Source organism: Amphibalanus amphitrite, unplaced genomic scaffold (genome assembly GCF_019059575.1).
Source record: "Amphibalanus amphitrite isolate SeventyFive unplaced genomic scaffold, NRLGWU_Aamphi_draft 001162F_arrow, whole genome shotgun sequence".
NCBI lineage: Eukaryota > Metazoa > Arthropoda > Thecostraca > Balanomorpha > Balanidae > Amphibalanus > Amphibalanus amphitrite.
In genome coordinates, this window is record NW_024882656.1 from 61,754 (window position 1) to 87,851 (window position 26,098).

At 47.4% G+C, this 26,098-nt stretch overlaps 1 protein-coding gene and 1 long non-coding RNA gene across 4 annotated transcripts in view; one reads left to right on the forward strand and one right to left on the reverse strand.

Annotated features, from left to right (window-relative positions):
- LOC122370708 (glucose-6-phosphate exchanger SLC37A2-like) overlaps positions 1-22,129 on the reverse strand; it is a 47,748-nt gene extending 25,619 nt beyond the window's left edge. The window contains exons 1-8 of one of the 3 annotated variants that reach the window (XM_043346550.1): positions 21,903-22,122; positions 18,894-19,066; positions 18,412-18,490; positions 18,093-18,228; positions 15,272-15,353; positions 12,526-12,636; positions 8,787-8,872; positions 3,723-3,836 (exon numbers count right to left, since the gene is read on the reverse strand). In XM_043346550.1, coding sequence (XP_043202485.1) covers positions 3,723-3,836; positions 8,787-8,872; positions 12,526-12,636; positions 15,272-15,353; positions 18,093-18,228; positions 18,412-18,490; positions 18,894-19,066; positions 21,903-21,985 — 864 coding nt within the window. In that variant the 5' untranslated portion in view covers positions 21,986-22,122. Of the gene's footprint in view, positions 1-3,722; positions 3,837-8,786; positions 8,873-12,525; positions 12,637-15,271; positions 15,354-18,092; positions 18,229-18,411; positions 18,491-18,893; positions 19,067-21,902 lie in introns of all 3 variants that reach the window. The other 2 variants (XM_043346551.1, XM_043346552.1) reach the window with 2 other exon arrangements.
- Positions 22,130-24,013: 1,884 nt separating this feature from the next.
- LOC122370709 lies at positions 24,014-24,581 on the forward strand. Its single transcript, XR_006254596.1, has 2 exons — positions 24,014-24,288; positions 24,440-24,581. It is a non-coding gene; the product is annotated as an uncharacterized LOC122370709 (long non-coding RNA).
- Positions 24,582-26,098: the final 1,517 nt, after the last annotated feature.

Here is a 26,098-nt window from a genome sequence, read left to right on the forward strand (position 1 = left end):
ATGGCCCGTGGTTGAAAATTCATCTAAAAAATACATGAATGTAATAAAAGAATGTAATACAGTGATTGCAAATACATGAATGAAAGTATAATTTTGTAAGACAGACAGACAGACACGGGACATGGCACCCGAGTGAGACACGGGGTGGAATAGAGAGACAAAGAGGCGTCACAAAAAGGACGGAGAATAAAGGAATGCTATATGACATCCACCACAGCACAGCAACCAGTAGACACAGCGGACGATTGCCCGCAAACGACCATACATGTAAGATGAAACCCAACTGAGGGTATATACTCGTATGGTCAGACTCTGGACAAACACTACAGCCAACTTCAAGTGCATCATATCACGTCCAACGGTGGAATTACGACATACGTTACACCAAATGGCAAATGCTGCTATAGTTGAGCCTGCGTTAGAACTGAGCATTTCCTGTCGATCGGAACCACAGCCACCCGCTAATTATCCACTGAAACACTATGTATATGTTGCCTTGATAACGGCCCAGCACGCCTACATAGATGCGAGGAGGCCCATGCACAGCAGGCGCGAAACAGACATTCAGACAGCAGCATCACACAAAGTTTACAGGAAACGAAAATAGAAGCAGCAAAGAGCGCATGCAGGTAGTGACGCGACTTATGTAGTCTGACGGATGAATACGAAAGTTATGGAAAGGATCTTTGAATCTTACGCTCCAAATAACAATAGTTCATATCGATGCCCGAGTAACATCGTAACGGCCCGCGAAAAATGCCTACTTCGCGGCACAGAATAGTTTGTCCCTCTCAGACTGCGAGACCGGCTGTGCCGTGCATTATGAACAGACCGGCCCCACAGCAGCTGTCACTGTGTTCGGGGTCCGTGGTGCATTGTAAACATCGTAACGCTATGGGAGCGTTCGAGGCATGTGTAAATCTCACTGGCATCTGACAAAGCTATGGAGACTGATCAACAGTGTAGCCCGGTAGGACCTCGTGCAGATTTACAGAATAAAGTGATCCGTCTCTTACTGTGGGGAGCATGACTTGCAGCGCTAGCAGCCTTCAGTCTTCAAAGCTAGCCTACTGCGAGCAGGCACACCTCTGACCCCGGTGCCCCGATCAATGGTCTGCGTATCTAACTGGTCGGTAAGCTCTGCTGACCACATGCCGAGTCAGCGCCTGACAACCAAGGTGCGCACGCGCGTGCCCCTCGGAACTGGCCTTGGCTCTGAGCCGATAACACCTGGCCAGATGGTGACAGTCTCATATGACTTACTGATGAAGAGTAAATAGTTACTATAGGTGCTTGCTGCTTATCACTTGTTACGGAGCGAGCGAAGCGAGCGTAGTCTTTCCTTAGATTAACGGAAATTTCTGAGTATGAGCGGCCGGCCGTGCGGACGCTTTTGCGAGGCTTATATCTCAGCAACCTCTTGACCGATTTACATGCGGTAATTTTTGTAGGGTAGCTTCATTCCTTCTACCAAGTATTGGACTATTCCCGATGCATGTGGGTGACCCCTTATGCACGTGCCACGTGCAAAACGAAGAGGTGTCAGTTTTGTAATTGTTGCAATATCTCGGTAACTACTTGGCCGATTGCGCTGAAATTTGGCATGTAGGTAGGCACCCACTAGGCACTGCATATTCATGTGCCAGAGTTGGGGTGCTGCTGCACGTGCGCACGTGCAGGGGTCGTTTCCAGATCTCGAGAACGGCTGGACCGATTGCGCTCAAATTTGGTACACAGTTAGGGACCGGTTAGTAGGGTGCCGTGCACAAGTCAGTTGGGACCCATTTTGCACGTGCGCACGTGCAGGGTGCCACTTTCAGATCTCGAGAACGGCTGGGCCGATTGTGCCCAAATTTGGCACATCGCTAGAGACCGGTTTGTAGGGTGCCGTGCACAAGTCAGTTGGAGGTACCCCCTCGCAATTTCGCACGTGCAAGGCCCACCCTCTCGCTCGCTCCGTTAGTCGCCCCCAAAAGGCGTTATACTGGTAATAACTGACACGAGAAACGATATGAAGTTAAAAATAACTAAAAATGTGTTCAGATCCAGATCTCATGTCAGTCAGCGATATCAAAGTGGCACAATGTAAAGTTATTGATAGTAACCCTGCCGTAACATCCAGCCCAGCTTCTGCCAGCGTTTCTACACTGAACGTTTCTGCACTCTACACTATCAGCGTTTCTTGCCACTGGGCCACAAGGCTACTGTGTGCATGGTGAAAAATATTGATTTGCTCGGGTTCAATCATTTCCATGACCAAGTCGCCACGGAATCCCAAGGCCACAAAACGCCAAAGGCTAATGACCAGGTTCTATAAGCAAGTGCTTGTTTATGTGATCATTCAAGCCAGTCATGACGGTCTAGCGTATACGTTGCGCCACAGCATCCACGTTAGTTCCCAGATAACCACATCTAAATCGGGCACATACCGTGGACTGTTGGCCCCCTGAGGACGAGAGGGTGCACATCTCCATGGTCTGGGGCGATGTCTGGCGACAACAATGATGGGGACGAGGGGCGGGGATGGGAGCTCAGGAATGGTGCTGACATTGTCAGGGCGAAACAGGACTCCGTACTCTGGACAGTGAGAGGACTCAAAACAGGGCTTATCGGGGTGAGAGTAGAAATCCAAGACAGGATCTCGATACAAAGGAAATACTCTGGCCGGCGTCTCGGAAGCATAAGTACAGGGTCGAGGATAGGTGCGTTGACATTACAAACCGATTTCCATTAGCAACATTGATGCCACCTATTGTCCTATTGCGATTGCGTGTCGATAGTCTAGTCAATTCCAATTTACTGGACGACAGTCGACGTCAAACGATTGCAGCATGCAAGCATAGAAGGCCGCTGGTGCCAGAAATGTATCGCGAGGAGTCTCAGAAGCCGGTGAGTAGAAAGCCGCACGGCTATCCAGCCAATGTCACTCAAAGGACTTCGTTAAATGCCAGTTTTTTTCGCATAAAACGAGTGCGGTATGCTAAAAAGAGCACGAAGATATTTCATGAAATTTGACATTTACGGATATCTAGCACGGTCAGCACGGTGATCAGAACATCCTAAAACCCCTGCCGGCAATTATCTGTGAATGATGCTAGCAATTTCAAAACCAAACCATTTTCGCAAGTCATGAAGTGAACAATCTTCCTGAAGAAATCCCATTTTGAACTAAACACGACAGTAAGTATTTTGTATCACCCGCCAACGCCTCATAAACCCCAGGGCAACAGACCGAGTCTGCAAGCACACAACTATAGCAAACTGCCTAAGCTGGGCGCGGATGGAAGCCTTGTCATGCGTTCAGCACATAAATATCGCAACTATAAGCGGTACGGCCGTCCGAACGGGCGTGCAGGAGTCTACCGTTGTTTATTTAGTCGTCGAATATCACGTGCACGTCTCTACTGTTAGTCATTGTTAGCTCACAGCACGTGGGCAACTAGTGCTTAGTTAGGTCAAAGCGCGTGCATGGCTCTAACCAGTGAGCTCACAACGCATGCACCATTCTTCTGTTATTTACACTCTGGCGCCCACGTGCACGCCTCTACTGTCAGTCACACGCCGGCGGTGTCGTGCATGGCTCTACTGTCAGTCACACGCCGGCGGTGTCGTGCACGCCTCTACTGTCAGTCACACGCCTCTACTGTCAGTCACACGCCGGCGGTGTCGTGCATGGCTCTACTGGTAAATGGTAATCACACACGCGCCCGGGGGTGACTCACGGCCGGGTGGGCGGCGGCCGGGCCGGCTCGCAGCGCCTTGCTCTCGTCGGCCGAGGCGGCGTCACTATCCGAGTACAGGTCGGTCACCTGGTGCGGCACCACCAGCAGCACGTCCTGAGGCAGGCGGCGGTGCGGGTCGGCGCCGGAGCACCGGACCGGACCGGACCGGACCGGCAGCGGACCGGACCAGAACGGACAAATGGACCAGAGCCGGGCGCACAGAGGACAGGGTGGAGACGAGAGGAGCCAGTGACGGCGGAGTTGGACGGACAGAGCGCACCAGATCAGGCGAAACAGGACAGGCGCGGATCGAAAAGAACACGGCATGAAGGGAAAATAGAATAAGAAGAGGGACAGGACAAATCAAGGTAGCGATCACATCGGGGCAAAGAGGAAACAAGAGTGACGGATAAGACCACATGAGATGGGATTGAAAAGGATAGCTGAAACTGGCCGACTGAGAGACTGAAAGGTGAACAAAAAGGTTGACTCTGTCGTGGGGAGGAGAGAAAGACATCGGAAGGAACCTTTAGGGGCTATGTGGTAAGTCGGCTCAGGAACTAACGCCAAATACATTAGTCGCCTAAAAATGTCGGGGCAGGTAGAGTTGCAAAGTTTCCCTACCGCACTACCGGCATGCCGGTAATTTTTCACTACCTCAGGTTTTTTCGTGGTATCTGGCATGTCTTGCCGGTAGCATGCCGGTATTTTTGGTTTTGCACAAAACAAAAATTATTAACATATGATTCAAACTTTGGATACCTACTAAGAGGTTATCAATTTGTAAGAACAGCAATCTTAGCCATTGCAAAATGTATTTTGTGGTAGAGGTTACATTGCTAAGGGTAGGGGTAACAAACACATGGACCTCAGCATTTCACAGGTTTGGTTATAATTAGAATTGTCAAGAATAATCTACTGTGGTCTATAAAAAAGGAATACACATTCATGTTGCAAAAGCATGATCTAAGTCTGATGGTAGGTAATAGGTATAATATAATAAAATAAATACATGTTCATGACAGCATTCCCGAGGGGAAAAGGCAGAATCAAAACACCACAAAATTGTTTGGAAACTGGCCTTGAGTCTTGAGATGTGGTCTGAGATTGTTTATGCTTTTTGTAGGCAATACCTCTTTGATTACAGGTGATATATTAACAGTTATAGACTGGAATTGAGTTTAAAAATTGTGGGTATTTGTGGGGACAACTGAGCCAAAATCAGCCTGATCGTAGTTGTGCTTGGACAATGGGTGACTGCTGGGTGGGATGGGTACCTACTGAAATTGCCAAAATGTGGCATCTCTTGTAGGGGTAAGCTAGAATCAACAATGCAGGTTTTTTAGTATGCCGGTAATTTGGTGGTGTTTTTTCTTGGGGCGTGGTAGCATGCCGGTATCCCAGAAAATTTTTGTGGGGCGGGGCGGTGCCGGTAGCAGCCTTTGGGAGAAACTTTGCAACTCTAGGGGCAGGCTACAACTACAAATACGACGACCGGTTGATTAGTCAGGGTTCCGGCTGTCGGACTTTCGAGGAGGCAGACTTGTAAGCGATTCAACTCTGATTGAATCGATTCTCATGAATCGCTTGAAAATGCCGACTCACTGTGATTGAGTCGGTTGAATCACCTCTTGTCACCATATGAATCCTGATTGAATCGGTCACACATGGCAACTGCAAGTGATTGAATCGGCAACTGAGTTGCCGATTCGCCGCAACTCATCGATTCAAGTTGATTCAATTAACAAAATGATTCAATCACCATATGTTGGAAATTGAAGTTATGACCATATTTAGTACTATATTATGTGGAAATATATGTGGCATTTGCATCATAGTCACACACAATGCACTGCAAAATTTTTAGGTATTTTGTCAGTATTATAAATGCGCTTAGCTATCAGTATTGAAAAAAACCATAAAATGTTGTTTTAAGTTTTTAATCAAACTGTAAACAGAAAATTATACATAAATGTCAATGCATGAAGATGAAAAAATGAATCTCAAGTTTCTTTCCAGTGCCCTAAAATCAGTATAGTAATCAAGTTAACAGTAGCAGTAAGCAGGCGCACATTGCTCAACACCTCATGCTCATTATAGAGTTCAGTGCTCAACACACATGTTTTAGATACCATGCTAATCTTTATATTTTCAATACCCTGTTTCATCAGGACATTTGTGAGCAAGCATAGATTTAGTACTTTTCTATGTTTTTTGGTATTTTCCTAGTGTATTTGGTTGATATCTGTTTGGTATCAGTTTCCAAAAATGTCTTAAATTGATATCACATACGAGGGGGTATCGAAAAGTTCTGATCATCACATAGAAGATATAGACCGATTTTGATGATTTTTGGTTGGTAGTATACTTGGTTCTTAAGAACAATGCTCCCGCAAAGAGAATCCTGAGAAGTGGTTTTATCTTATGTAGGGGAGACTTAGAAGTAAAAAAAGATGAGTATTGGGCCCATTGAGGACCGAACCGTCATCCTACTAATGCATTTGAAACGGTATCACACTGAGAAAATACACCAAGAACGTGAAATTAGTTTATGGCGAGGAAAGACCATCTCATGCACTTACCGAAAATGAAGAAATAATTTTCAACTTGGTTGCATGGCCCTTGCAGGGGAGTCTAGAAGTGAGTGACTACCAGTGACTGACAAGGTGGTGACTGTGAAGGAAGTGGAGGACCTCATCCTTACAGATCGTCGTGTGGCACAATCGGATGATTGTGCAACAGAAAGGTCTCAATGCTGGCAGTGCCTGAAAATATTATCAGCGAAGAACTATAGCCGATAAAGAGTCAGCCCGCTTAGAAGTTCGTGTGTCTACTTTGTTCAAGAGAAAAATGTGTCTTGGCCTTCCGAAATGAAACCTAGGTCTTTTTTAGGAAATTGAAGAAATCTTCGATCATTTGATGACTTGTGACAAATGCTGGGTCTATGTGTATGATCCAGAGACAAAAAGATGATCAAGAAGTTTAAGCACGGCACATCTGTCCTTCTTAAAAGGCGAAGATGCAGAAGCCGATATGGAAGGTCAATGCTATCAGTGTTGTGGATCTGGCCTAGGATAGTCATTACCGACTGTCTTGATGATGGTCGGATAATGATAAGCAAGCACTACTGCACATTTTGGAAGAAGTTGCGAGATGGCCTCAAGCAGAATCGCCGCCAAAAAGCCCAAGAAAGATGCTTTATCCGCACTGACAGCGCCCCCGCCCATTCGTCCTGAGCTGCGATTGAAGAAACAACATGATGTGGACATTAAATCCTACCGCATCTAAGAAATTCACCTGACCGGGTATTAACTGACTCTTAATTGTTACGGGAGATGAAGAATCCGCAGTATGGCCGGTGATTTAAGGACAGAAATGACGTCATTGATGAGGTGGAGCAGTGATTAACGGGACAGTGCGATGGTTCTACAATGACCGCCTGAGGCAGCTCAAGAAACGATGCAATAAGTTTGCGGTCGTGTGTGGTGACTTGTAAAGGAGTAATGAACGTCATGTAAAAAAATCAAATTTCTATCACATCTAATTCATGGTGATGATCAGAACTTTTCGATACCCCCTCGTATGTATATATTTTATATAACATCTTGATTGAATCGCGTTGAGTCAAATCATGAGTTGAGTCATTCCCTGAATCACTGATAATGGGATGAGTCGTGATTGAGTTGAATCACAAGGTCCATGAGTCGTGATTGAATCGCTTGGAAAATCAGACTGTTTGATTGAGTTATGATTGAATCGGTCATTTCATCAAGTGAGTCGTGATTGAATTGATTGAAATTTTTTGAATCGTTTACAAGTCTGCGAGGAGGCTTATGAATGACTAGTTATGCCACGTCCCATTGTGGCCACCAAACGAACGGACTTGCGATATCATCTGTGACCAATGCACGGGTTGCAAAACTAATACATTATGCTAACATTTCGACAGGAATCAATGAATAAGAATCAATACCATATAAACAACGGGAATGCTCATATCATTGATTACAAAAGGAGCCTAACTGCATGAAAATACGACACCAAAAATACCACTTAAGGAGTGTGCTATTATTGAGACTGTATAATGAGATAAGGCAAATGACAGAAGTGGATAATGTCTGTACCAGTGAACCGTATAAATTTCATGGTCAAGCTGGCAAAACACGGACGCTGGTTACTTAAGCTCATGGTCACATCAGCACGCCATATTCACCACAGCACATTTTACAGTGGCCAGCACCGCACACGAAAGCCGACTCTAAGCAGCAGAACACAATCCCTGGGGAAACATACACAAAGGCCAAAACGTGCCCACGAGTCAATTACGGTAAAACACTTTCATAAAACATAAAGCCGAGGAAAATAGAAGCGCATATCACGGTAATCGGGACATTAGGACAGTTGCAAAAGCAGAAAGCCATCATTCACGAGGGAATACTTTACCAGATAAGCCGAAGGAAAAGTTCACATCAGCTTATCTCAAAGCAGATCGGTACGTGCAGCTCCAACCAAAGTAGCTCGCTTTGGTGGAGACGGAGATGGTCGGGCTTCAGTAGGTATATGCATTCAAGGGGCAGGAATTTCTATAGCCTTGGGAGAAACTTAAGCAACGGATGAAAATAGTTTGGTGAGGGATCTACATAGCAGCTGGCTAGTGAGTTAGCTTCAGGCCGGAGAAGCATAAAGCAGTAGTCAGACTGAAGACGGAGAGGGCTTAGACCAGAGAATCAGGGTCCCCTGGCCACAGCGGTCAGAAGTTGTGAGCGGCAAGTCATTGTCAGCAGCTGGCAGAAGACGCGGTAGCGGAGACACCCCGAGAGTCGCACCAGAGCTAGTCAGCGCCATAAGAACCGACAGCCAGCAGCAGTCGAGCGGTGATGGCTCTGACAGCCGCGGCGATCAGCAGTCAGCCGGAGGGGTAGTGGCCGGGGAGCGGACAGGGGGCAGTCCGACTGACCGTTAGTGCTCAGAGGTCCGGACACGGAGCGAGTGCCCGGAGCCGGAGCCGGAGCGGGCACTCAGCTGGACGGGCGGGTCGCAGCCGGAGCCGGAGCGGGCACTTACCTGGACGGGCGGGTCGCAGCCCACGTCCTGCGGGTAGGGAGATAGCACCAGGAAGTCGACGAGGCCCACCGCTGCCAGGAACGCAGCTGGAGACAGAGAGAGTGGGCTACCGTCAGTGGCGGACCACGGGACTGCGACCGGGGGCACACAGGGAGCAGAGGGACTCGGGGGAGCGACTCGCACTGCAGACTCTGCCGCAATGCGGCGTAGGGTTAGATATTGTGCACCACAGAGCGGCACGTTGACTTCTTGCGCTACTATTTTAATTCCATCACGAAACAATACCTTGCTGGAGCACAAGAGTCAATACCGACCCATTGAAGTTGGAGACAACTAGGGCGGTAAAAGCTTTTGAAGTTTGCAACAAATATGGCACAACTTACACGAAAGTGGTGGATTGCGTTGATTGCAGCATGTCACAATCTAAATGCCGCAGCTTGCCAGTGCAACAACGCTGTAAATTTCGTTCAAATCCGCACAAATTAGCCGAGTAATGCCCAATTTAGCGTGATATGTAGACGCACGTGTACTTGTGTACGCATGAGTATTGTCTGCTTTTTTTGTCAACAAGGCATTCACATAGAAGCGATCATGCCCATCGAACTGCTTCACTATAAATCCCTGAAGACGAGGATTTTTTTTCTAAACATTTACACTGGGCCGTCGGCATTGGTCACCTTGGGGCCGTTGGTGACAGATTCGTCACGTCGTCACCACGTGACACCAGCGAGCCCCTCCCCCTCCCCCCAGCGCCCCCTCCCCGGGTCACGTGCTGGCGCGGGTCGGCCGACCCACGGACCACCCGACAAACACGTGCAGCCATGGACGGCACTGCCGCCGGCCGGCCGCGCGCCGCACTCAGCAGCATAAACACACACGGAGGGCCTGTAGACAGCCGCGCACACCTGCTGCGCATGTGTCGGTGCGACATTGCTTATGTATACTCGTATATCCGCGCACACACGCTGCGCATGTCGCATGTTACTAGATAGACCGTCTAGCGCATGCGCGTAGTTTTTACTATACCGTCTAACGTCCGTGTGTGCTGTACATTAGTAAAATCTGAAATTTGTAAAGACACTCTTCTACTCATCGGTAACAAGGCTTTGGAGGGAAACGGAAGACGAGGAAGCGAGGGCGACATGAAGAGCCCTGGGGGCTCACCGAGTGCTCGGAAAGGAACACGTTTCCCGATCACCATGATCGGATGACTGTAAACCGGGACGACCGTCTCCCCCTAAGTTTACACTGGTGACCCCGACGTGATCCGGGCTACTCGTGGACCACACCATGGAGTCGAGCGAAGCCACCCGGCAGCACACCGCTCCTCCCGCAACCAGCTTCAGCTCGCCGGCACCCGAACCCGAGGCAGCAGGTCGGCTCACAGCCCTGCTAGCCACCATCGCGACCCTCATCGTCCGAGTACAGCAAATGGAGGCCACCCAGCGTCGACTCAAAGGCGCAGCATCGCAACTTGGCCGAAGCCAGCATCAACGACGCCATGAAAACCGCCCTCTAAAGCCAGCGCATCCATCAACCTACGAGATCTGCTGGTACCACCAGCGCTTCGGTGCCAGAGCGCGTCGCTGCAAAGCGCCGTGCAGTTTCTCCCACCGCAACAAAGGTCGACATCGCATCCGTCATACGCCTCGCCCATCACGCCCTCCGACGCCTACGTACCCAGACAGCTCTGTCTGCTGGTACCACCAGCGTTTCGGCAACAAGGCCCGCCGCTGCGAGCCTCCGTGCAGTCGGTCGAAAGCATCTGCCGCAACACTTCTCTTCGTGCGGAACACGAAGACTGCCAAACAGCAACGGATCGACGCTGACGCCTCACTCAGCGCATCTCCTCGCGGCAACCTACCGAAGCGACCGACGCCGACGCCAGCTCCACCCAACAAGCAGCCGGTGGCCGCCAGCGCACCAACCAGCAACATCGACCACTGCGAGCCTGCGTCTCCGGAAGAGACGCCACACCTACCTGCGCAGCAGTCTCCTGCCTCTGCGACTCTGCCACCATCAGCTGCCCGGTCGGACGGCCTGGAGCTGATGCTGCCACAAGACACGCCGCCTGCAGAACAACCATCTCCAAGAGCAGCAGCACCGGGACCAGCTCCACCGCGATCTATCTTGCGCTCTCGCACCGATCACGACGTTCGATCCCCACAGCGATCTCGACGCGTCACGTTCGCGACCCGTCTAGGGAGGGGGTAGTGTAGGAGTTCCCTACAGCCGCGCACACCTGCTGCGCATGTGTCGGTGCGACATTGCTTATGTATACTCGTATATCCGCGCACACACGCTGCGCATGTCTCACGTTGCTAGATAGACCGTCTAGCGCATGCGCGTAGTTTTAGTATACCGTCTAACGTCCGTGTGTGCTGTACATTAGTAAAATCTGAAATTTGTAAAGACACTCTTCTACTCATCGGTAACAAGGCTTTGGAGGGAAACGGAAGACGAGGAAGCGAGGGCGGCACTCGGTGAGCCCCCAGGGCTCTTCATGTCGCCCTCGCTTCCTCGTCTTCCGTTTCCCTCCAAAGCCTTGTTACCGATGAGTAGAAGAGTGTCTTTACAAATTTCAGATTTTACTAATGTACAGCACACACGGACGTTAGACGGTATAGTAAAAACTACGCGCATGCGCTAGACGGTCTATCTAGTAACATGCGACATGCGCAGCGTGTGTGCGCGGATATACGAGTATACATAAGCAATGTCGCACCGACACATGCGCAGCAGGTGTGCGCGGCTGTCTACAGGCCGGGCCTTGACGGAGGGCCGTGAGAGCGGAGACAGGGCGGAGACGGGGCGGAGACGGGGCGGAGACGGGGCGGGGAGAGAGCGGAGACAGAGCGGAGACGGGGCGGAGACGGGGCGGAGACTGGAGGGAGACTGGGAGGAGACAGAGCGGAGACTGGGAGGAGACAGGGCGGAGACTGGAGGAAGACGGGGCGGAGACAGGAGGGAGACAAGAGGGAGACAGGAGGGAGACACAGCGGAGACGGGGCGGAGACAGAGCGGAGACGGGGCGGAGACGGGGAGGAGATGGGGACGGAGACGGGGCGGAGACAGCGCTACTGGTCCCAGTGGACAGTGCTACCGCTTCTACCGGTCCCAGTGGACAGTGCTACCGCTTCTACCAGTCCCAATGGACAGCTCTACCGGTCCCGTGGAGAATGTGCCCGGTCAGGTCACCCGTCCCCCCCCCTCCCCCGCTTCTCCGGGTAACGGGTAACCAGCCACACGTGACGACTGGGATAGCTATCATATAAATACACTTGTTCATTTCATTTGGTCAGTTATACATTGAGGATGACGAGATAAAATCATGAAAAGAAGAATTATATCATCAATAATTTGAATAATGAAACTACAATAAACAGACGAAAACAATTAACAAAACAGTTTTGTTTTCGACAAAAAGAAACCTATAACTACCATCACACTAACATCAATTTTTTATGTAGGAATAACGTTTGTTACGGCATTTGATAACGTACTTATACAAATAAAACGGAAAGTTCCAATACATTTGTTGAATGATCTACACCAATGTGATGCACAGACACATTACCCCTTTCCCACCCGCAGCCATTCTAACAAAAACTATACACCACACAGCTAATGGACGATGCTGAGGCCGGGTATGTGAGCCGGGCATTTGCTACTGAATGGACGGCGAGTCAGCCAGTCAGCGCGACACTCCCAGCCATCCTGTCGGCGTCGGCGGCCATACCTGGCACAATGAACGACAGCCCCCAGTCGGTGTCCACAAAGGCCGAGGCCATCAGCGAGCCGAGAATGTTCCCCACCGACGTGTGGGAGTTCCAGATGCCGAAAATCAGACCTGCAAACACAGCGCGCGGTGTCACGTCAGTTTCGGGACCCGGCCAGATATGAGTCAGTGGCTACAATATGTAAACATTACAGAGCCAGTTGGTCTTAACCCTAGAACGCCTAGGGGTGGGTGGGGGGGTTGTATCAACCCCCCCCCCCCCCTGAGGTTTTTTCGAAGTGCACGCTAAACGGCTTGTCGTAGCGGGCTGAAATTTTCAATACCCTCTGGGGCAACCTTTGCGCATCTTTTGCCGAAAAAAAATTGATCGGGTCATGTCAGGTCACGGAGTTATGACGTCATAAGAGGTACAGCCTCCGGCCGGATTTTCACAAACTGAGTGCCAACGCCCGAGGTTTCCTGCCGGTGGTACGGACATCGGTTGATGGATCGTGATGAAACTTCCCATGCATGTTGGGGCAAGTATTGGCTATCATATGGTATAAGAAATTTGACCGGGTCAGGTCAGGTCACGGAGCTATGACGTCACAAGAGGAACAGCGTCCGGTACCTACTATTTTTGAAAAGCACCCGAACCACTATTTTGCTAATTCTTGTCACCTCAAAGGGAATATGCAGCAATATTAGCTTCTGTAGGGAGCAAATGGACCTCCCAAATCCAAAAATACAATCAAATTTCAAAAATTTAAATTTTGATTTTTCGAATTTTTGCCGCCGACTGTGACCTTGCCGACTTCCGGCGCTCCCAACGCGCCATTTTTAGAGCTAGGGAAACGAAATACATACCAAACGATAGAGAATTAATCAAGGAACACGATAGTGAAGGTTTCAAGTCGATATCTCCCACCGTTTTGCCGCAATCGCCGCGGAAAGTTGAAAAAAGTCTATTTTTCCGAAAATTTGACCTTTGACCGGTCAAAAGTAGGTCAAATGTTGACCTAGGACCAAAAAATATACCACCAATCGCGAGATCTCGTTGAGAGCAATCCGTTGGTTTTTTCCGCTAAGCTCTACGACCTTCCGTTTCGAAACGCCAGGGGGGGGGGTCGTAACAACCCCCCTGGTCGTTCGTGTTATGAGAAATGGCCTGGTCGTGCGAGGGTTAACCCGCGCGGGGCTGGGGGGGGTAAAATTTACCCCCCCTCGCGAATTTTTGCGATAACTCAAAAACGGCGGCGCGCAGCGCCGCAAAACTTTCAGTACCTTTTCTTACATCAATTTGACACGTTCCCTGAAAATTTGAGCAAAATCCGTCGGAAAATTTTTGAGAAATTGACGTTTTAGTGACGTCATGTTCGCCATTTTCGCCTCAAAAACGGCAAAAGTTCAAACGCCGCTAACATCTTCATTTTTAAAGGAATCAAGACGTAACAAAAAAGGTTATACGAAATTTTACTTTGTCTATCAAATGGCTATCTCGGTTTTTTGAAAATTTTGGATTTTGGCCTAAATTTTTTTTTCAAAAAACTGATTTTTTTGGGAAAATCATTATAAAATACAAAATTTTGAGTCTATCGAAAAAACCGGAATATATGTCAGAGAAGTGGTCTATGTGCACCTACATACCAAATTTTAGAAGAATCGGTTCAAAAATGTGGGAGTTATTCAAAATTTTATGACGTCACGACACACAATTTTTTGAAAAATGACTTTTTTGGAAGTTCTAGACCTCGTACGGAAACAAAAATAGCACCATTCGATTCGCCGTGAAAAACTGCATCAGATAGACACCTTTTTAGGCCTTAACAACCAACTTCAAAATTTGACCTCACTTGACCTGACCTTGACCTGACCTCGACCTGAAATTCATCCAGAGGTGTTCCATATCACTTAATGAGTGTGCCTTTTGAATTCTATGAGTAAAATGACCCATAAAACATGTGTCGCACATGCCCTTTTCTATACTTTGTTTTTTGGTGACCTGACCTGACCTGACCTGACCTTGACCTTGACCTCTGAATGATATTGTATGCAACGAATATTGTCTTGGTAGCCTAAGAACACGTTTTGGGCGATCAGTCTCAGTCCATGACTCCATTCTTCGGCAACTACGGTGCAAGGCCGATACTGTAGAAACTTGCAATTTGTACCCTTGACCTGACCTTGACCTTGACCTCAAACTTTAAATTAAGTACATGTTTTTAGTAGTTCGTGATAAGAGCTTTCGATTGGCGTTTGAATTTTCCAAATCGGACCATTAGTTCGGGAGATAACAGGGGGGGGGGGTAAAATTTACCCCCCCCCCCCCAGCCCCGCGCGTTCGGCTGGAGACCCCAGCCCCGCGCGGGTTAACACACTTACTGTAAGAACTGGGGTAAACGTCAAATTATACACATATCGCTCATCTGTCGATAACATATTACAGCTGGTTACTCGGCGCACAATGCAAGAGCACATGGAAAGTAACGTCTAGCAGAACTCGTGCGGCATATACATAAATGACAGCTGCTGTTGCTAAGTGGAAGCCGAGTCATCTTGAAATCAGCGTATCAGTCATGCGTATAAGATAGCTCAATGCACATATCCTATTTTGATAAGTTCAACGAGTATCACACGCGATAGCCTGTCAAGTACTTTGCACAATCATTGCTCATCCAAGTGCAAACCAACTAGTCACGTTTTGTCGCGAAGGACGCGCGGCCCCGGAGACCCCGCCCCCCTCCCTAGTTGAGTACCAGGGGCGTACCTCTGTTGCCCTTTCCGTTCCAGTTGCCCATGACGGTTACCACGCCGGGCCAGCCGCTGGCCTGCACGCAGCCGCACGCGATCTGAGGACAGACGGGACAGAAATGTGAGACGTTGGAACACAGTATGCGGACCCAACGGGACAGAAATGTGTGGCATTCGCCCACAATCGGGGGGGGGGGGGGGGAGCAGCATATTATTGTGAGACCGCCACCCACAATCTGTGGCTAGGCAAGACATATCTGTGAGGCATCCACACATGATCTGTGCGGGAGGCACCGCAGACAATCGTTCACGACCCGTGCGCTGAACAGAACAGAACAGGCAACGTGACTGTGAGTCAGACAAGACAACTGTGCGACACAACTATGACACATCCACACACGATTATATGGGGCAGGCGACAGAGTCAGCAGGTCACACAACTGTCAGCCGGTGTAAAACAGAAGCAAACGCGGAGGTAGTGAGAAGTGACATGTCACCGATGTACCCTCCCGGGGCGCTCGAGGCGCACCAGACGCCCCCGTGTCTGACAGTTCAAGGTGGACACCCGGTACTGTCAGGGTCATTGGCGGTATACGAGACATGGATTAGAAGGGTTTTATTTCCTGTTTGGTTGTGTATTGTGTACGTGTAACCTTGGAATACGTCTTCCTCGGCTGGACTTCATCATTCTGCGTAGGTTTCTGTGATCACCCTAACGTGGACATCCACCATGAACATTTAACAGACGTTTTTATATTTGAAAATAAACAAAGAACAGCTCTAGATTTCTTCACAGGACTAACTGCTGTTGCCGCAAGTGTTTGTTATTTGGTTAATCAAATTTGTCTCCCTATTCCTATTGAGCTTTACTGGAATATACATTTCAAATGCATTCACTCAAAGCAAAGCATCAGACAGCCCGCATCAGGGTATACGAGTAAAATTCGGAAGTAGTCCACAATGACTCATTGTCATGTTTGATCTCCAAATTTCACTGAGCAGCACAACAGGGAATCACGTCCAGTCCATAGTCCAAAGTCAGCGACAACAGCGCGACCTGAACTAGTGTGGCAGGGATATCCAAGGCATCCTCTCTCACTACATTGCTCACTGCAATATGCGCAAACGTCACGGATCGTCATGATCGTACAGAAAGTACAGAAAGTACAGAGCGGTTATGCCGAGTGACACTTCATAAGCCGACGAGCTTTCAGCTGCCATCATGCAGGATGTATTGTATACTAGCTTTGAAGTTTCCACAGTGCCACAGCGCATCCACGGCACGTATCTGGGGAATGGGCTCGGCTGGACTGTTGGTGGCATACCTCCGTGTCAAGTAGGTCCCGGTCTCATCTTATCGCGTCCCGAGACGGCGCCGGCGGCCGGCCGGCCGGCTGGCTGTCACTGGTGTTTACGGAAGTGGCAGACCGCTGTATGGAGGCGGTCCTCTGAAGTTGCCGCCCCCACACTGGCCCCTGACACCCTGTTCCCGCTCTATGGCGCCACACAGTGGCCAGATGGTTCTCACAATAATACACTTCACTCGAAAAGTCTGATAAAAGGCCTATTTTGTCTTAAATTCAGCAGAATCTTACTTGGGTAAACAGGACGTTATAAATCTGTTTCAGCTGTTTGGCCTGTCCTCGCAGCCACGATTAATCGGAAGTCGAACAACAATCTCGTTTTTTTTCGAATGCCAATCGATATGATGTCAGGAAGGACGATACCCTCATAGTGACGGTGCGATTTCCCGAACATCGTCTCGATCATGGTGAAAATACATATGCATTTGTTGAAACGGTGCCTCACTACGTCGTGTGTTATGCAGGCTTCAACCATCACCTGACATTAAAAGATTGAGCATCAACAATGAATGATCTTCACAACAGTACACGTTCTTCAGAGTTTGCCACTTCAGATCAGGACCTTCCTATCATGATCCTTCAATATTCGGCTCCAGCTGACGTACTACACATTCGCAGCCTGCTCAGACTGGGGGCATGTGTAGCAGAGTAGCATTAAATAAGGTTTGTCCCACTATTTTACGTTAAAATTTGTAACAAAATCTTCATGCAGTTTGTCCTTATCGCAACTCATTTGTTGCCATTTACTGGCATTCCTCTTTGGGCTTAAATTATTAGCACGATTCAAAGCAGGGTCATAACAAAATCATAAGAGCATATCCAGCAAAAACTTTAAAACAATAGAAGTGAAGCTCAAAGAGAAAGCCCAAAGCACGTAAAATATTTTCCCTCGACTGCAATTACCTGGCAGCCGCCAACGGCTTCACAACCAGCGTGCGATCGAACAATTAACGACAAACAGGTAACTCAATGATGACCTTCGATCGCGCGGTGATGGGCCCAGTGGACTTGCTATCTATGGATGGGACGGTGGGGCTATCGCTGCATGACAGTGCAGTAGCACGGAGCTAGCCGGCTGTGATGTGCCGTGTGCTGAGCCATGAAGTGCGCGTCACTCGACAAAATCTGAAAACGCAGCTGTAACCACGCCGTTCATCCCATATCACCACAGATAGCCGTGCTACGAGTAGGCATGCGAACAATGTCATAAAGTCAAGTACCAACGCGATATGTTGAAGGCTGGCTTATTGCAGAGCATTTCATCATAACAATCTCAAGAATGGCCGTCAATAGCACTCACCTATCCACCGCACTGCAGATACATGAGGAAGTAAATGCGTATTGCTGACGTATTTTGTGTTGAGCATTGGCTAAATAAAATTAAATACCCAACGAGATGGCATGCTCGACTAACGACTGAATATGTAACTGAACATTCAGTACAATCTCCAGGCGTCGTTCCTTGTCACGCACCTGTATGATGATGAAGTAGGCCAGCGAGTGGATCTCCCAGACGTAGGCCAGGCCGAAGAGGGCCGTGAAGACGGCTGAGAGCGCCATGCCGCCCGACAGGAAGTAGCGCAGGTCCATCCGGTCGGCCAGCATGCCGCTGCACGGGAACACAGCGGGTGGGGACGGTGACGAGAAGTTATCTGCGGTAACGAGCGCGGAGACCTCAGCATGCTAAGTCAGCGGCAACACAGTGTCAGAACGATAACCGCCGAGAGCCGGAGACACGCTCGCACGGAAGTGTGTGTCGTGAACATTAAAGGCGATTAGTCGGACAACTCACCTGAAGAACATGGCGAAGGCATATCCGCACAGGTACGCCGAGTCGAGGAACCCCAGCAGGGTATTGGAGTCCTCTCCCTCTGCAAACGTGAACAGACGGCCCATTACAATTCCGAATACACAGCCCTGGCAAGCTAAATAGAGACTAATTCAAATCCCCTGAGGTGAGCACTAATCATACTGTATCATATCCTAGCGTTAGTTTACCTTCCGAACATCTGAGGCCAATGGAATGACACTTGCCATTTGCAAACTTATATAAGTCCATATCCATAGCACAGTATTTTGCGTCGTTTCACAAATGATTAATAGTAATGTTGAATGTTTATGCACCTCACAGCGCCTCGGATTCGGCACAGATGGGCTGGTCAGTGGGTCAGACGGCGCCCGGCGGCCGGCCCCGGTCCCAGCCGCCGTAGAGGGAAGGGGTCGGCGGCACTGGGCACGGACCCCGTGGGACGGCCGGTGTCGGCCGGTACGTACCGAACGGCGCCCAGTCACACCAGTGCGGGTCCGCCGAGGCGTTGACCCCCGGCGGCGGCTCCTTGCCGGTGCAGTTCTGATTCAGCACGTTCTTCACCACTGTGATGGGCTTGCGGGACGCGTGGAAGGCGGCGTACGTGATAAACGTCAGCAAAAATATCAGCCATTTGAACCTGTCAAACAATACAGAACAGCAATCAACACCAATTGCAAAATGTCCGCGTCCACAAAAGGTAAAACACTTAGCATCCGCCATGTTGTTGGATAATTATCCGGTAATTATCTGGGACTTTGTAAGGCCCCAGTCTAGGATAATTAAACATATCGGGGCTAGCTGAGCATTTTAAAGCTTTGTTTTGCACGTTCCCACAACAAACTGCAAACCTACGGTGACGTAATGTCAAACTAAAATGTTGGTATAGTATCCTTGCCTTTTGAGGCACGAAAGAGCTGACGCAGCCGACCCGTTACCAGCAATATGGGCTAAATGCGAGTAAGCCTTATCTGATTAGTAAGTGGCGTCCTATCTGACCCGATAAGATAAGTATGATGACATACGGTTATCTCCACATTTAGCAAGACGGGATCGTTGAGACAACTGCTAGGTACCCAGTCCCACCAAAAACAAAACGTGCTCCTGTGTCACAGAGCAAAGCCGCATGAACGACCATTGGGTGCGCGCGTGTGCCCCTACCACCGCCAACGCACGTGTTCGGTTCATGATGGCAACTCAGTTCTGGGGAACATCTATGCCTCTCATCCTATATTGACGTCCATTTGTGACTCAACTCAAGCTGGGGCATATGGCGATGTTTCCACCCCAATCTCGTTTTTATCGGATTTGCACAGTCTCACACATTTTTGCAGCGATTCGACACCATAAAGGCCGGTCGCGTTTATTGGTACCGCCATTTGACAGTCTCCAATTCCACCGGCACTGACGGCGTGTCGTTACTATGCCCCCGACACTGACGGTGTGTCGTTTACGGTGCCCCCGACACTGACGGTGTGTCGTTTACGGTGAAAAGCATTTACTGAGGTCCAGAAGGCAGAGGAGGGAGATGAGGCCACGGTCCATGTTGGAAAAAGTGTGGTTGGTTACAGAGAGCAGAGCGGTTTCGGTGGAGTGGAGAGAACGGAAACCGTGTTGGGATGAAGAAAGGAGGTGATTGTCACATATGTAGGCGGAAGGTTGTCGGTGCACTAAGTGCTCGACAACTTTGGCTATGGTGGGGACAATCGAAATAGGGGGACAATCAAAATAGGACGGTAGCTGGAGATCAGATCAGGATCACCGGACTTGAAAATGGGATGGACAAGGGAGTGATTCCAGAAATTGGGATAGTCACACATGGAAAGACAGGCATTGACAACACAGTGTCCCAAAATTGTATTTTGGCTTGGGTGTCAGAGGGGAACTTCCTTTCTAAAAAGGGAGATAAGAGTGGAAAATTGCCAGTCAAAGGGATAGATGGCATCAATTTATAAACAAGTGTAATAAAATGAGGGAAAAAGTAAACGACCATTCATGCAAACACTTTTCTTGGTCAAATTGAGAGTGGAAAATTGCTCTAAGAAATTAGAGGCGAGAGTACAAAATGATTTTTACTTGGATGTCATTTCCCACCCAAATAAACACATTTTGGGACACTGTGACAACATGGAGCAGGATGGGGCCGATGGCTTCGAAAGCAAGGAGCAGGATGAGAATACAGACGCAGTCAGGCCCACACGCACCGGTCTGCACAGTTCCACACAATTTCCTGGTGTTTTCTTTCCCACATACCACAATTTTTTCATGTTTTGTTATTTTGACATCACTTTCAAAGCATATGTCGCGCAACTGTTCTACCGGAAATGGGAGCAAATATTTTTAATATGGCCGCGTTTATCGTCTCATTTGCATTGGTAAGCGTGGCTGGTTTGTGTGATGTAAATGGGGTTGTGACGGCTGGAATTTTTTGTTGTTTTTTTCATATTTCCGTTACATGTAAGTATAATATCTGGATTCAGGATGTCAAATAGTGTAAGAATGTGCAAAATTTATGTCTGAAAAGTGAATCAGACTTTTTCTGTAATTTAACCACCTCGCCTACATCCTGCAACTTTAGGTACCTACCTATCCTACAACTAACAAAACCGTTTTTGAAATCAGCATCATGTATTTAACATATACAGCAAAATTTGTGTAAATCGCTTAAAAATTGATGAGTCTAGTGACATTTCACAAATGACTGGCAGCACCTAAGACACATGCTATGAGATTACCTAAATAACAAGATCAGAGCTGTAAAACCATAAGGGTCATTACTTGTTGCACACTTACGTGATATTTCCCACTTAAAGGGACCCTCCCACCTTCAAAAAAGTTAATGAATTGGCACGAAAGTGATGTCGCTCGGCTCAGAAAGAGCGAAAACTAATATCTACCAAATTTCATCGAAAAATATTCACCGGTTTTCAAGATATTAGACTTTTACTTTTGTTTACTTTTTGGGATCTCCGCTGTTCCTAGCGACTTTATTTGAAAGTGCGGCATTTGTTGCGCGCAAAGCAGCATATACCACCGCGTGCTACCAAACGTTTTTGTAAAAGATTTAAAAATCGTTAGATCTCCGCTGACGTCACAAATTCTAAGGGGGCATACCAATGCACTAGCCCCTTAGAATCCGAAAACTGCAAGTTTGAAATTCCATATCTCCGAATTAAAGCATTTGTCGATGTTGTGAGTGCCCAAACCGGTATTTGCAGGCCATGGCCACCAATTTGGCTATCTCAACTCAAAACTAATGTTAAGGTGGGAGTGTCCCTTTAAGTGATAATTCCCATGAAGTTCCTAGAAACTTGCAAACTGCACAAAGCACCTACCAGAGATAATTTTTTACATGGTTTAAACATGGACTACAAAAGCCAATGATTAGGATATTGTGACACACAATTAATCTTAATAATATTGTTACAATATGGTGTTCTATTCTCAACCAGGGTCATTACTTGTTGCACACTTACGTGATATTTCTAGCCCTGGTGTTGTAGCCCGAGCAGCAGCCAACCTTATCGAAGAAAGATATTCCAAATGGCGTTTTTGACATTTTCGATTTGCGCTTAGGTATAAGGAAAATATTATTTCCACTGCATCAACACCCCAGACCGCCCACGCGCCCCACTCCACAGACGCGACCACAGACGGTATATAGGGCCTTGGACGCGACTGGGAGCGCGTATTTACAAATTGCAACCGAGCTCCGCCGTGGGGTAAGGTGGGCAGGGGTTTTCGCACTACGGCTGCGGTTGAACTACCGTCTGTGGTAGAAACTTCAGGACGATGGCGCGTTTCATACGAAATCTGGCGCAATGTTTGTTTGCTTCTGTACTTGTACTGTTATTTGCTGTGAATTCTTGAAGTGGGAGTGTTTCAATAACAATTTATGGATTATTTGAGTTTCTTTATATAAACATAATACTGATATGATCAATTACTTAGTTTGGGAAGTGATACACATTTTGTAGAGATTTGTCTGGCAAATGGTGTAACAAACCTCAAGCCTATCATGATCTGAAGCTGTTATAGGTAACATCAAAATTGCTTCAATGTTACCTTGTACCTTGTTGGAAAGACTGGAGCATGGTTCAAGATGATGCGTAAAAATTCAAGATTTGTGCGAAAGCTTGTGACTGAAGAACGAAAACAGTTTGATATGATGGCTCAATCAAACGTGGAAATGGACGACAAAAGTAGAGTTTCAACATTCCAGCATGTGAGAATAACTTCAGAAATTCATAGTTCTTGTAGTATTGCATTCTTCTTATGTACAGTTAATAGGTTTTGTTAGGGTATTTCAAATTCATTGTGTCAGTTGTGAGTTGAGACATAGATGGATTGCGGAAAGTTTTTTAGAATCATTGTATGGTACCTAGCTAGGTACCAACTTGTTTGGTAAAAAGGTATGTGCTGAATTCCATGAGAAGGTTTTTTATGATTTAATATATGGTCGTTGTTGTACCTACAAAAATGCAAGCTTACTAGCAACTAGTTTCTGAATCAAATCGAAAGTACCTATTTGCCATGAATGTAAATATGTACCTGCAAAGTATGTCAATAAATTTGTGTGATGTTGACCAGAGAGTTTTATCATCTGGGCATTTATGTCGCTTCCTACATTAGGTGTTAAGCATAGTAATTACGGATGAACTTTGTGCCAATATCTTCAATGCACATTGCACAATGTATTAGCATGTCTACAACCCTCACTGATCCTGCTATAGCTATAGGCATTTGGCACCAGCTTGACCAAGGGCATGAACTTCACAGTTGTACAACCTTTTGTTTTGTCATGTACCACCAGTCATTTTTTTGTGCACCAGTCACTTTTTTGTGCACCAGTCACTTTTTTGTGCACATAGCAGTGCACACAACAATGTGCAGAGGGCCTACACAAAAACAACATGATTAGTGTGCACTATGCACAGCATTGTACCCTGATTATTTGAATATTTTGACCACTCAACAGTCAACAGTCAGGAGATAATTATTTAATATCACATTTGTTATACATCACTTGTCAAACAATAGCATGATGACACACATTTTGACAAGCATTCATGGTAGTATTCCAATAAGTTGGACAGTCACCTCCCTGGGCGTCATTTTTCCGGGAAGGTACCTCTGCAGTGTTGTGGTAGGCTAGGTTGAATTGGGTTAAGTTAGGCGAAGTAAGGTGGTTAGGACCAGGTCAGACCGTAAGGCCTGGTCAGGTTGATTTTAATCTTTCACTCTAATTTGACATAGATACCTATTCCCTATGTTTTTGCTCCAGCCTGAATTTCATTAGGTAATGAGTTAATTTTGCTTTGTTTTTATCTGTCTTGTTTTGTGTTTTTGTCCCTTATATTTTGCCCCATAGGCAAGGGTGGATCTTTTCCAGGAAAGGTGGTGGAGCATGATTGGAGGCGCTCAACCAGACGGCATAGGAGGGCACGATTTCTGAACGCGCACTGATGCCTGATTCAAGCCACGCTGTCTTCATGCGGGGCGGCGCGCTACTTAAAAGTCCCTAAAAGAACGGGAAATGATGCCGATAGAACCTTCAATCATTCTGGGTGTTAGCGCCGCACGGCCCCAGCGGCGGTGCCGTTGCGACGCCGCTCAGCGGCGGTGCCCTCCGCCTATGGTAACTACGCTATGTTGCTATGGTTACCGGATTGTTTTGTTTTGTTTACTTTCTTTCGGCTCGATTTTGACAATGTCTGGCTAGAATCTGAATAATTACGAAAGATAAAGACGAAAGATGTGATTGATGACTTGCAAAAATGTTGTTTGAGTGAAAAGGAAGAATTTTGGCTATGAATTTAAGCATGAACACTGTTCGTTACGCCGGAGAGTGACAATTTGTCGGTAAGCACTAAATCGTACCAAATGTCGGATGTTATTGTGAAGCGCTTTGCTTATTATTCTGAAATTATCGTGATACGACTGACCAATGTTATGATACGGATTTATTTGTCTGGAACTTACCTTGTTTCGTTTGTGTGTATGCGTGTTTTAGTTACGGCTCAAGGCTCCTGGCTCCTGTTGTACGAGGCTCTGTCTGGCCATGGCGGTACGCGGCTGATTCAGGCTCAGGCCGTTAGCGCTGGAAGAAGGAGGAGGAATGGAGGAGAAAATATAGAGGACTGAGAGCCCGTGAACGACGTTTCTCATTGACGGCGCGCGAACATTTAGTAACGACAAATTTCAAGAATGCGACTTCAAGAACGGCAGCGGAAACAGCGAGTTCTCCAGCGCCATCAGACTTCAAGTTCTACAACGCGATAAGTGCCACAATGTCACTAGTTTCAGCAGCTTGCTTTGATGCTGTCGCCATTTGCGCATTGCATTGCCTACCAGATGAACTCTTGCTTTGAAAAACACTATTCGTCAGTGTTAATGCTCGGGGAACATTTGTTGACTGTTGCCGTTGGTACGACTGGCAGCCTGCGCCGACTGCGCTAGAAGTACGAGTGTACGATTGGTACTAAATGGTACCGATGATCAGTGTTGCCATGTTGAACTGTTGCCATTGGTACAAGTGCAGTGTACCCATGTTGTGCATAGAACGGTGCTGCCGTTGGTACGTTTCGCAGCCTGGCCAGATATAACCTGAGGCCTCTTGCACCAAAATACCTAGCTAGGTAGAATCGGCAAAATACCTACCTAGTAAAACTACCTACGGCGGTAGCTTCTCTTGCACCATCCTACCTACCTACCTAGGTAAATTTGACAGCTCGGGTTTTTAGGATTTGTTTTGATTGGCTGTTTGGCGACGAATTATTTGTGGGCGCAAACAAATAGTAACTTAAGAAAACAATTAAATGGATATTGTTTTTATTAATATACATTTTGGTATTATGAAATCATTTTTTATTTACGTAAATACCGATAGAAGTTATTTTGATATTAAATTACTTGAACAAATAAGCTTAGTTTCCATGGCAACGAGTGAGTCTTCAACCTGGCTGTTCTGCTACGGAGGTTTATCGCCTTGGTACGGAGAAGCACCTCTGTGAACCCATGGAGCATTTAGTCAATTATATTATTATTCACTCATAAAAATATTGATTTCTCATTGTCTAAACATTTTGTAATGCCTAATTTACATAAAAGTACCCGTGGATTAATATGTATTGTGCCTATTGTTACTAATTGAATCATTTTACCTAAGGTTTTGCTAGTTATTTTGGAAGCCCGCGTTTACCGTCAAATCGTCAAAAATTCCTCCGCGAGTACTTCTTTCCGGCTTTCGGTGCAAGAGGAAAACAGCCGGTCGGATTTTAACAATTGGTAAGTTCTTTGCCACTCGGTAGAATTTCTAGGTAAATTTTCACGGTAGCGTTTTTTGGTAGGTAGTTTGGTGCAAGAGAATCTAGGTAAAAGCTGAAATTACCTAGGTAGGTAGTTTGGTGCAAGAGGCCTCTGGTCGACGCATGTTGTGTACGGTACGGTGCTGCCTTACATTTTGCCGCCAGGGAATGTGAACTTTGATGATAGGCTTGATTTGGTACAACATGATGTTGCCTTGGTACGTTTCACAGCCAGGCAATATGAGCTTTGACAATGGGTTTGTTTTGGTACCATATGATGCTGCCATTGGTAGGTACATTTGACAGTCAGACGATTTGAACATTGACAGTTATACGCTTCTTGGGTACAATATGGTACTGCCATT